The 12,948-nt window shown below is 43.7% G+C and overlaps 1 protein-coding gene across 3 annotated transcripts in view; it reads right to left on the reverse strand.

Moving 5' to 3' along the window:
- Window positions 1-4,187: 4,187 nt before the first annotated feature.
- Window positions 4,188-12,948, reverse strand: part of prr36b (proline rich 36b) — a 23,534-nt gene continuing 14,773 nt past the window's right edge. For 2 of the 3 annotated variants that reach the window (XM_083543441.1, XM_083543442.1), the window contains 2 exons: window positions 9,618-9,829; window positions 4,188-9,283 (listed from right to left, as the gene is read on the reverse strand). In XM_083543441.1, coding sequence (XP_083399567.1) covers window positions 5,283-9,283; window positions 9,618-9,829 — 4,213 coding nt within the window. In that variant the 3' untranslated portion in view covers window positions 4,188-5,282. The remainder of the gene's footprint in view (window positions 9,284-9,617; window positions 9,830-12,948) is intronic. The other variant, XM_083543443.1, reaches the window with a different exon arrangement.

Here is a 12,948-nt window from a genome sequence, read left to right on the forward strand (position 1 = left end):
TCAATATATCATCGTTTCCACAGGGATGTAAATGGTGGAAGATGTGCATAATCATAATCTGATACACTGGATTCAACAAATTGTTATTTATAAATGAAAATGTATATTTATTTGCATGTATTGAAGGAGACTCCATCGTCGGTGCTTCGTTTTCTGAAACTGGACACAGGATTTTCATCTTATTGATGTACTAAGAATAAAAAAAAGGAGAGTGAGGGACTCTTTATTCTGTAGCTGCTATAGTGTAAATGATCAAGTGTAGACATGTAGGACATGTTAGCACAGTTAGGAAAATATCCAACATGATATACAATCTCAGGAATGAGTTTTCTTTATGAAGAAATTATTCAAATGTGTAGAAAAAAGCACTTCACAAAATTTTTGGATCATTTTACTAAAACTATAAAATTCTACACGAGTGGTCATTAAGATGGAGCAAAGTCAGAAAGTAATCTAATGAGTAACTTTGGCCAGTGCATTTGTATCCAAGTGAAGGGTTCTTTGGGGTGTTGGGTCTGATTTGGGATCAGCCCCTGGTCTGCAGCCCATTCTCTCTCTTTCTGAGGCTTTGTTTCTGTCTCTTCTGTCTTTCGGACTGTTGCCATGACATCATCGGTAACCCCGGGAAACCTATTGAGGCGAAAGGACCCAGGAAATGAGGTAATGGTTGTGGAATGTTGGAAAAGAACATAGAAGAGAGAGAGGGGGGTGCATCCGTGGTATCTTGTTTCCCTCACCCCACAGTCATTAGCAAAGCTGTCGTATTCGAAGTGTCTTCAGAGTCCATGTGTCTTTTCTTACAAAGCAAATACAATAGGCTCGATAGACTCCAAATCACATATCGCACGAAAAACACTGGTTTTGTTCAACCACAAGTGCGAATAAAATTATGAAGATACAGGTAGTTCCTTAACTTATGGTGGAGATGTTTTCCGATGCCCCCACCTAGCATGAAAAGTCAAGACATGGCCTAGCCTACCCAGGACTCAAGGGCCCGGCTTGGTGGGATTTGAACCCATGACCTCCAGATCAGAAATCCAACATATTATCCACTAAGCTACCCCTTCCCCTCATATGTTCTACCAGGTTAATTCTAAGAAATTTACTTGAATAATATAATATAATATATGTTGCCCTGTCATGGTTCCGCAACATTGACAAACCAGGAATAATTAGGGCTGATTAATAAACTACAGTCAAAATCATATGGCCCACTTGAGTGGAGTATCAGTGTATTATAAGTACAATAACTGTATGAGGAGCACAATACAAAGTACACATTTATTAAGAACTACAGTGATGATGCATTGAATGAAGGTCTGAGCTAATTTTTTAGTGGAACGTCTCCAGCTCGACAACGGTCCAATCGTCCTGTGGTGAACGTCCTTGTATGGGCGAGTAGCTACAGACGGAGGTGATGGTGGCTGATGCATGGATAAATTGGTGCACTATGTGGGGCCAGGAGCTACTCTCCAATGGGCTGAGGGTGCCCCCACCTTGGCCAGGCAGGTAAAGCAGGGGTGGACAGCCATCCTTGCCTTCAAGCAGCAAAGCCTGATTGATCAGCTTCTGCACCACATCTATCTTGGTATTCCAGTTCTGCTCATATTGTGGTGGCTGGTAAAGGTTTCCATTTATTCTGCATAGAGGCGGGTGGTGCGATTTCCCCTGCCCTCTTAACTCTTGCCTCCCTGAGGCGATGTTCCTCTGAATAACTTCATCCTCGCTGGTCTCCATGGCTTCGTAAATGGTGCAGAGCCCATGTGAAGGGGAATGCCGATTGGCTGACTGCGCTTTTTGCTGCCTTTTAAAGCGCTGTTCTAGCTCGAGCTGCCACTGCAGAAGCTGCCGCCTCTGCCTGTGTTCCTGATGGAGTTGGAGCCGCAGCAGCTCCTGCCGTTGCCTCTGTAACTGCGTCTGCCTTTCCACCCTCTGCCTTTCTTGCTTCTGCCACTGCCGTAGTGCTTGCTGCCTCTCCAGCTGCTTCTGAAGCTCCTGCCGCTGTCGCTCTTCCTCCAGCCAGAGACGATGTTGTCTTTCCTGCTCTTGGCGCTGTAGGATGTGGCAAAGATGGAGCTGGTGCTGTTCCAGGCGCCTCAGTTGACCTGCTCGTTGTGGACACGCAACAGGAAGCCTGACAAGTTCTGCCACCCAACTGGTGGGCTGCTTCTTTTGCTGAAGTGGGTTTATAAGGGGCTTGTAGGGCTGATGTGCCTCCTGCACCAGGGTGAGGTACTGATTGCCGTTGACCTCTGGAGGAAGTGATGGCAGGTTGTCATACTTTACCTTCTGTAGGCTATGGCGTGGCGGTTTGGTAATGTACCCTGTGGAAGTCAAAAGAGCCTGCAATTTTACTGAGAGGGGAGAAAATAGCAGAAAGTTGGGTCTGACCAGGGGAAAAGGAATAAGACACACACACACAAAAAAAAAGAACCAGACTGAAAATGATGTACACAGGGTTCCCACTCTTTCATGAACACCAGATTCAAGAACTTTTTAAAGCACCATTTATTTTATATTAAGCAAAAATTTACACCCCAGCATATATAGCATCATGAAAGTCTTCTTACGGTAAGTCAGTGAAGTTCATACTGGTAACATTCAAATTAAACACTGCTTGGGAAAGTTTAAGATGCAAAAAGTAATAAATATATAAAATGACGCACGCTGATACACGTTTTTAACGGTTATAAAGAAAATGCTTAGTCTGACTTCTATCTAAGGCAGTGATACAAGAAAAAAAATCAGTACACAAACTCAAAGCGTGAATTATGTTCATATTTTGCAATCTTCTGCTTTGCTGTATATAATATTCTTTATTATGTCCAACCCTCGGCCAGTACGAACTCAAAGGGATGTACCGCAACGGAAAACACATCCGGCTAGCATTTTATTCTATCCATTGTATTTACTGACAAAATTAAAGCACAATTATACTAAACAACGTTTATTTCAAATTTAATTCAAGCAATTTCCAGGACTTGAATCTATGTGTCTGAAATTCAAGTACCTCAAAAAGCGTGGGAACCCTGTAAACAGACCATGGACAGATAAATATGGTAAAAAAAACAACAACAAAAAACACTGCACAAATGAAAAATAAATCATTAAAAAAAACAAAAAACATTATTGTTGAGCCTGTTATTCTACTGTGTCATTAGAAATGGAGTCGAGTTGCAAATATATATATGGGTTGTTTGTCAAGCAGTTACCCGTTCCGATTCGGGTTTCTGTGCCGGGCTGTCTCCTGAAGGCTTGCTGTTCATTTCCTTTTTTGGGAATTCAATTCTATTTAGAACGAGTAATTAGATCAGAAAACTTGCTAAATGCCAGGTTTAGGCATTTTTAGCAAACCAAGTTACTAACATCACATCCGACCATTAGCTACTTCTCCACAACAACAAAAAGACACAGGATCCCATTTAAACTAATAAGCAGGAGACTTTTCTATTTGAGGAGAGCATGCAGGTCTCCAAGGATCCGTATTTCTGCAGGCAAACTGGCACTTACTTCAAAACAGCTTCTTCAGAAAGAAGGATTATTACTATATTTTGAACAATATGGAAGAATATAGAATCAGAGGGCAAATAATACATACAGTATATACGTATACACGTACTCCATCGTGTTGATTCGGCTGATACTGCAACGTTTTCTGTAAGAATACGCTTATTTAACTTCTATGAAGAAATCCATTGTTTGTGGGTTCGTACCACAAGGTAGTTATGAAATGACTAAAGCTATGGTGAATGAGCACCAAGGAACAAATCAAGCAGATGTTTCATGAAAAAAAAGAGCGCTAAAGACAGAAGACAGGAGAAAAGAAAAACACCTCCAAATGACTACGAAGAGGAAGACAGAAGATTGGTTCAGGCTGATGCTGGATTGTGTGTAACCCTCTTTTAGGATCTAACCTTCCTTTAGGATCAGTAGACAGAGAGGAGAGTTGCGTCAGACTCTTCTCACAGGGATGGATAGTGGTCTAGATCAGGGTACATGCTGGAGATGATGGGTGTGGACACCAGAGCTGTCATTTCATCAAAATTCCATTAGGCGGTAACACCATTCCTGTTCCCAGGCATACTCCACGGGAATGCAGCGATGGGAATAATTCTCGACTCCTAAGCTCTGTAATGTTACGACAAAATGTTTTCAGCACCATGCAGGAAATAAGAAACGGGAACAGATGGCCTTGAAATGATGTTTAATGGAATTTTGAAAAACCTTTTCATTAGTGTGAACCATTATTATTATTTTTTATTTTTTTTCCCGATCATCCTGGCATAATAGGTCTTGAACAGTATTACAGTAACGCAATTAGTTGTACATGCAATTCCCCAATCCGTATGTCCAACACTCGCTACGCACATTCATCCGAGTGTCATTTTTTTTCCTTTCTTTTTTTTCCTTTTTTCAAACGCGAGTTCCCGCCACACTGAATATTTGCGCTGAAGCAACTACTGCAAATCGACACAACTGGATCACTGCTGAGTATGTAAAAAAAGAAAAAGCTGTGGTATGTAACTTCTTGTGATAAGTTTATCCTTCACAAAAATGTGCTGGAAAAAATTTTTTAACTAGGAAAAAACAAACAAACAAACAAAACAACATTGCCTGCCATCTAACAATTCCCTACATTGAAAAAAACTCCAAAGTGCGAAGCCTCTGGAAGAAGATCTATCCTTAGTTAGTGCTAAAACGGTTAGTTCTTGACACAGGAACAAGTTTTAAAAATAAAAATGTCAGGGTATGTCTACAGTGCAAGGGAAGACTGGGAACTTAAAAAAAACAAAACAATAAAACAATAAAACACGTAGAAAAAAAAACAACAACAAAACATTTGTTCGGTAAAAACAGTAGGATAAATACAAACATAGATAAAAGTCCATCCAATGTGATCCCTTTTCTTTTCTTTTCATTTCTTTTTTTTTTCCCCTTATTCATTAAAGAACATCACGACAGTTCAGTCTATCAATCCAAGCACAGGGGTGCTGTAGTACGCAGTGTTATTCAATAGTACATTCTAATAGAAAATGAGAATAGCTATTGTACATACAGGAGTTTAAGCCATACAATCATAACCATGACTATAATAGTAGTAAGAAAGAGAAAGCAGCACTGATAAAACCTACAGTCCATCCCCCTATGTCCGATTTCTTTCCCCCTGTTTCGTTACACCATCTCCTGGACTGGTAAGAAAACAAACGACAAAAAAAAAAAGGAAAGCGAGGGTGCTGTTTCAGGAAGGGTGCAAGGAAAAAGGTGCATTCCATCAGGGGACTTTATACATTACCTGCCAGAAAGCTATCAGTGTTATCACATATGGTAGAGTAGTAAGGTGGTTGGGCATCCGGGCCGTCTCCGTGTTGGGGAGACAGATGCATGGGAGACTCGGGGTCGGACTCCACGACAGCACTGGCGCCAGTCTTGCCATGCAGCAGGTACTGGTCGTCTGGGTTGGCATGCGACTCTCCTTGCTGGCCAAGAGGCAGCAGGTCGACAGGACACCCCAGTAGATCCTCGGGTTGAGCTGCTGCGGCGGGCAAGGTCAGCTCCTTGATAAGTGAGGGATCTTTTGCTTCTTCCGGGAGCTGGTCTTCGTTCTCCAGAGAGAAGATCCCAGGGCTTTTACCACAGCTCTCAGCAGTAGAATGCGCGTTGGAGTTGGACACTGAGCAGTCAAAGCCATAAGAGGCTACAGAGTTGGCAGACTGCGGGGTGCCCCCATCTTCCTCTCCGGCTTGCATGTCGACGGCTTCCTCGTCTTCCTCGAGGGCAGGTAGGTTTCGGGAGGCGGTGGGACTGTCTAAGGGTGGGGTGTCATCAGCTGGAGCATCAGGATCATTGATTTGCATCTCTCCTTCAGTATCACTTGCTTCATCTCCAGACGATGAAGGGGATGACGGAACTGAGGCAGGCGCAGTTGGAGCATCTCCCAGGACCTCATCTGCTGGGAGAGTCTCTGCCTCTTCTTCCTCCCCGTCCCCACGCTCCAGGTGAATCCCAAGGTCCTGGTCCTGGTCAGGCTGGACTGTAGGAACAGGCGTCTGTTGTTTGTCTGAGCGTGACTCCACGCCCGAGCTGCTGTCGTAGTCTCGCAGCTCTTCAGGTGTACTAGTCTCACTGCTGCTGTGGTCTGCCAAAGCGGTTCCGCTAAGGGTGCTCGACTGTGACATGCCGATTGCAGGTGCGCACAGGTTAGCGCCATCCACTGGGATGGAGCTCTCGGGTTCTTCACGGACCTCAAAGTGGGTCAAATGACCTAGAGGCTTCTCCAGCCAGGTTTCAGCGGGGGACTTTGTGGAAGTCTCAGGATTGGAATCTTTAACATCTAAAGGACTGGAGGTTATGTTAATGGAGGTTGGCTGAGCCCAAGTGTCTGCGAAAGGATTGGATGGACCCCAGGCTGCAGTCATGCGTATTGAGGGAGCTGGAGCAGTACGGTTCAAATTTTCTAAATAATCTTCCTCGTAGTCATCCTCCTCAACATTTCTAGCTTGCTTGCTTTCACTCTCCGCCTGGCCTTCGCTAACCATCTCAACATCTTCATCCTCGTGCTCTTCCTCTTCTTCGGATTTATGGTGAACATCCATGTGGTGATCACCAGTTTGCTCAAGGTCAAAGTTAACATGGCCCTTATCAATATGCTCTGGACCAGTGTCCATGTCTTCCTTTTCTTGCTCCCCTTCCTCTTCATCTTCCTCCTCTTCTTCTTCTTCTTCATCAGAAAAGGATTTGACCCCAGGTGGGCCCATAAATGGCTGTTCCATTTCCACCTTTTTTAAAGAGAAGTCTTCTTCTTCTTCATCACTGTGATTACTTTCCATTCGGAAGGATGAGGGTGCTTCTGCTTGCTCCTGTTGAAAGTTCCTGCCAAATTCTTCAGACTGCTCTACGCCACCACTGGAGCTGCTAAATTCTGGTACTGCAAAATTAAAATCGTCCACTTTCTGCATTTCAGGCACTGCTTCAACATTTACTAATTCCCTCTCCTGCTGCTCTACTTCTACTTCTTCCTCCTCCTCCTCCTCATCATGGTCATCTTCATTTATTTCTTCCTCCGCCTTTTCCACTGCTTCCTCCTTCTCCACACTAGGAGAGGTCGGTGACACGCTGCTGAAATGCTCCAAATGGGTCTTATGCAACAGGTCATGCTCTACGTCAAGATTGAAAGGTTTCTCTACATCTGCTGACTCCATGGTGGCCAGAAGATCCTCTTGAACCCTGATCTCTTCTTGTTCCAGATTCTCTGTGGTAATATCACTTGAGAGCATGGGCATATTCTGTTCCCAGGGATTATAGGAAACATCTTGTAGTGGATCAGAGACCTGGGGTTCCTCATGCACAGGAGACTCTACAGTGGGGGAGGATGGTGGTGACATTACTGTTGTTCCAAGGGTAGATGGAGCACTCTGGTGCTCAAAACTCGCAAGATTCAGCTGAGCTTCCTGCTGTGGCACCACCTCTTCAGGTGTTTCTTCTTCTGAATCCGATGGAATTTCCTCAGAGTCTGCTCCAAATTCCTCAACTGAAGCAGTAATCAAAGATTCAACTGTGGGTTGTGGGACGGTTTCAGGAAGAGGTTCTGGCTTTGGTTCAAACAGGATTTGGGACTCAGGTTCACGAGCAGGTTCAGACTCTGGTTCAAACAGGAGTTGGGACTCGGATTCAGGGGAAGTTTTAGACTCTGGTTCAAACAGGAGTTGGGACTCGGATTCAGGAGCAAATTCAAAATTTGTTTTAAATAGGGAATCAGATTTGGGTTCAGGGGCAGAGGGTAGTTCAGACTCAGTTTCAAGCAGAAATTCAGACTTAGTTTTTGATGCAAATTCAGAATGAATTTCTAAAGGAAGGTGTGATTGGGGTTCAGGTGCAAATTCATACTTGGTTTCAGGCAGGTGTTCAAATGGGTATTCGCTTTCTATTGGGAGTTCTGATGTGGGTTCGGGTACAACTGCAGGCTTGGTTTCAAGCAGGAGTTCAGGCATGGTTTCAGGCATAAATTCAGACTCACCTTCCAACAGAATGTCTGAACTGGCTTCTGGTGCAAGTGCAGGCCTGGTTTCAATCAGGAGTTCAGACATGATTTCAGCTGTAAATTCAGACTCGGTTTCCAAAAGAAGGTCTGAATTGGGTTCAGGCTCAAGTTCCGGCTTGGTTTCAGGTGCAAGTTGAGATTCAGGTTCCAATGAGTGCGGTGAAGCAGGTTCAGATGCAACTTGGAGTTTGGGTTCAGGTGCAACTTGGAGTTCGGGTTCAGGTGCAACATGGAGCTCGGGTTCAGGTGCAACATGGAGCTCGGGTTCAGGTGAAACTTGGAGCTCGGGTTCAGGTGAAACTTGGAGCTCGGGTTCAGGTGAAACTTGGAGCTCGGGTTCAGGTGAAACTTCGAGTTGGGGTTCAGGTGAAACTTCGAGTTGGGGTTCAGGTGAAACTTCGAGTTGGGGTTCAGGTGAAACTTCGAGTTGGGGTTCAGGTGAAACTTCGAGTTGGGGTTCAGGTGAAACTTCGAGTTGGGGTTCAGGTGAAACTTCGAGTTGGGGTTCAGGTGAAACTTCGAGTTGGGATTCAGGTGAAACTTCGAGTTGGGATTCAGGTGAAACTTCGAGTTGGGATTCAGGTGAAACTTCGAGTTGGGGTTCAGGTGAAACGTCGAGTTTGAGTTCAGGTGAAACTTCGAGTTCGGGTTCAGGTGAAACTAGGAGTACAGGTTCAGGTGCAACTTGGAGTTCAGGTACAACTTGAAGTTTGGGTTCAGGTGCAACTTGGAGTTCGGGTTCAGGTGCAACTTCTGGCTTGATTTCAGGCAGGAGTTCAGTACAGACTTCAGATTCATTGTCTGTCACTGCAATAAAGGCACCAGCAGCGGCAGCAGCAGCAGCAGCAGCAGCAACAGCCACAGCTTCAACTGCAGGAGCATTCTCAACAGCAGGAGCTACAACCTCTTTCTCTTTTTGAACAGATTTGGGGCCACGTTTAACTGGCATGGGAGTGCTGCTACCCACTACTTTCCTAGGGCTGGCTGTTTTGGCCGCGCTGTTCTTAGCAGTAGACGTTTTCTGGGCGGCATTGATTTCCTTTGATGGAGTTGGTTTGCTCTCCTTGGGTTTACTCGTCTTGGCTTCCCCTGCTGGCTTGCTGGGGGTCAAAGGTTTCTTGGACTCCGGTTTGGATGGAGTGGCTGCCTTCTGGGTGTCAGGCTTGCTGGTCTTTGTTGAAGCAGGGCGAGTGAGGGGAGAGGCAGTTGACTTCTTGGCAGCTGGGGTGGCTGGCTTTCCTGCATCTAAACAGACAAGCATATGGCAAATGGGAAGAGTGTTCTCAGTGTCTGTGTCTGTCAATATATCAATAATGAACCGAAAAAAAAAAAAATTATTCATATTGAACAAAGAAAGAACAGAAGGCATGCAAAATAATAATAAAAAAAATAAACCCAATATGTTCTGATTTCTTTTAAAAATCTACTTGCAATTGATATGACAGCATTTAATTTAAATGTATTTTTCTTGAAATTATACCAATATAAACCTCTCATTCATAAAATCCATTTAATGTAGAAAAAATGGCAAACTCATAGATTTAAGGTTCTAAATATCATATTTAGGTCTTTTATCTACCTTTCTTGATGGGCAAAGGACTCTTTGTGGACGTGGCTGGAGCTCGACCAGCAGAGGGAGTTTTAGCAGGTGATGGTTTTGCAGTAGTGGTGGTTGTTTTAGCTGCAGATGGAGTGGTCTTTGACGCGGTTGTCGTTGTCTTGGACGTAGCTGGGGCAGCTGGCTTTGGTGCAGCGGAAGCTGGGCGAGACGTTGTGGTACCTGTGGAAGGCCTGGAGAAGACGTAATGAGAGAAAGAAAACATGCACTTATTATAAACAGATAATTGTTTATAATGGGTAAAAAATAAAAAAAAAAGAGTAATATCGGTGTTAAATATTGCTCTGAAGGAAGAAAAACATTTGTTTGGATCATGATTGCTTGATTTGACCCAAGACAATTGTTCACAATGCAGAGCTGGGCCCTGGAGGAGCGCCAGGAAAATGCACGGAAGCAACACAGTGGGAAAGGAGGCAATAAGGCATGGTGCTTTCGTTCGTATGTAGCTCAGAGCAGGAATGCGAGATAGGATCAGGTCACCTGTTCCTGTTTTGAAAACTGGGCCAACCCTTCAGACAAGGGTAAATGGAGTGTTTGTGAAGATCTTCTAAATTAAGCTAAAGTCTTCTGGACATAGAATGAGATGGACCCAGTTTTTGGTCCAATTTGGTCACTGATGAAGAAGTTAAATCAGTGGCTGCCTGTATTGTCCTATCAAAGTTCTCAACCGCAAAAACACAGAGTCACTTCCTCGGCTTTATTTCACATTCAAGACTCCAGATAACAGTAAGGCACTGTGAGTGATCGGATCATTTCGCCGAAACAGAAAGCATTTAAACGTGTTCTACATGAGTAAGCATGAATGTGGTCAGTAATCCCAAGTAGTCCTACATTCCTGCTACGACAAATGAATTTTTCATGGACCAGGCATGAAGCCATGATTTCAGGGACAGGGGCGGTCAACAAAGCAACAGCGAGATGCTCTCAATTCTATGTAAATGAAGTACGACGTAGTCAAGCGGAAAATTGCCTCGATCGAGTCCTGGGATCGAACCAAATGCATCTTGTCGGACACTTTTTCACCCACAGCTTGAGCTCGTATCACTATCCATTTACACCAGTGACGAGTCGTCCATGAAAGATACGTCCATTTTTATGTGACACGGAAGAACGAATCGTCTCAAAGAGTGATTTTGTTTCTTTTCTACTGAGCGCATGAGCGAGGCATCGCGAAAATCTCTGTAGGTTATGCACAGGAAACGGAATTGAGTGGTTCGTCTCTGGTCCGAGTATTTCGTTCGCATTTTTATCATGTGACCACAAGAGATGAGAGGTGAAACAAATCATTCTGCGAAAACAATGTCCATTGGTGAGTGTAGGCAGTGAGAATAATTCATGTATAGTTTATTGTATTAGAGAAATTGTTTATCCTGGAGCTTTTTTTCTGATCACTGATAAGTGGATGTGTTAATTACTCTTGGTTTCTCCTGTTCTTCTTTGCTTGCCCTAGTGCTGACCAGACATACTTATCCCTATTCATCATTTAATCCCTGTAATCCATTTCTAATTAAGATCTAAGGGTGTTGAAGCATAAACCACTCCCTGATCACACAAGAAAGCATCCTGGTCAAGCCTGACACAAAACACTTCTCATGTCATAATCAGCCCCTGTTTCTCACCAAACCCACATAGTGACCCACATGACTAACGCTGCCTGGAAAGTGGTCCTCAGGCTTCACGTCATGGCTGAGAAACACGACGTAGATACCGCAGGCATGTCATGAGTGGTTGATCTCCTGAACTCACCCTCCGCTGGCAAGCCCTGCACTAAATAAAGACTCTAAAGCGAGAGTGAGAGAGAACGAGAGAGAGAGAGAGAGAGAGAGAGAGAGAGAGAGAGAGAGTGCCGGCGAGGATAACAGGAAGAGAAATAGTTGCTCTAATCTCTTATTCTGAGAAAGCACAAGCAAAAAAGAAACCCACTTGTGTGGAGGTGAAGCGCTGTGAATATTCAGGGCGTATTCCTGTGAAAGGAGGGAGAGAAGAATATCACAGAAATGGCATTCGTGTCCAACACGTTATAAAAGGTTGAAGGAGAGGAGAAGCTCAGCGGTGCCGAGAAGAAAAATTCCCGATTCGGCTTATTTTATACGGAGTTCATCCGATGAGCAGAGACGCATCGTTGTAACAAAAGAGCAGCATTGTATCGTTACTTTTGCTTGTGTAAGCTTGTACACCATGCTTAACTAAGAAGATGTCAGAAATAACAATAAGGATCTACGTAGCCATATAGGTTTTGATTTAATTACTTGAACATGTTTGCACCCCGACCTTTGAAACGGTGGAGTCCTCAATAATTTTCCCAATAACATAAAAATGATAGTGGTTGACCAATTAATCAGCACTGATAGTTCATATAGTTCATCGGCAAATACCCGTACCGATAGTTTTTCCGGGTCGCGTTATGCAGTGCGAGAGTGGCCCCTAAAGGTGAATCACTAATGCCACATCCTGTTCATTTAAAGTGACTTGATTTGGATGTAACTTTTTATGTTACAGTTAGAATGCATGTCTTATTTTCCACAATATTTATTAATATAATGAATTTATTCATATAATTTAATTTAGCACATTTTCATGACTTAGCACTTTTTTTTTCAATAAATTGCAAGTACTATTTTACATAGTGTTTTATTTATTAATTTATTTTAATCGGATGATCAATCAGTTATCGGCAAGTATGATCCAACCGAGCTATCGGTATTGGAGAGAAGACCCAAACCTGTTCCAGCATGTAAATGCCCCTATGCACAAAGCCAGCTCCATGAAGATCTGCTTTCCATGTGTTGGAAGTTGTGTGGAAGATCTCATGCTACAGAGCTCCAACCCAATTGAACATAATGAATGTTTCACGCTGACTGCACCCCAGGCCTCCTCACATCACCTACATCGGTACCTGACTTTACTAACACCCTTGTGGCTGAATGAAATCTCACACAAATCTCCACAACATCTAGTGGAAAACAGGGCACAGACCATGGTATGGACGATCGGACCACAGATTGGCTCAACATCCAGAAAGAAACTTCCAGAACCAGTGGAGAAACCAGAGGGACACAAGTCAAGCTCAAAGCAGCATGCATAATCACCAGTGACAGAGAGAAAGGCGAGGAGAGAGAGACCGAATGTCTGTTTGGTTTACAATGTGACATGACAAACAAGAAATGGCAGGATATGCAGCGTTCTTTCTATTAAACAGGATAAAACTTTACATCACTGCCACTTAAAAATGAACTGGGACACCATGGTCATATTTTAAGTTTGTATAAAAGTAAAAAAAAATCCCTCATTT

This window comes from Silurus aristotelis (assembly GCF_946808225.1).
Source record: "Silurus aristotelis genome assembly, chromosome: 6".
Taxonomy (NCBI): domain Eukaryota; kingdom Metazoa; phylum Chordata; class Actinopteri; order Siluriformes; family Siluridae; genus Silurus; species Silurus aristotelis.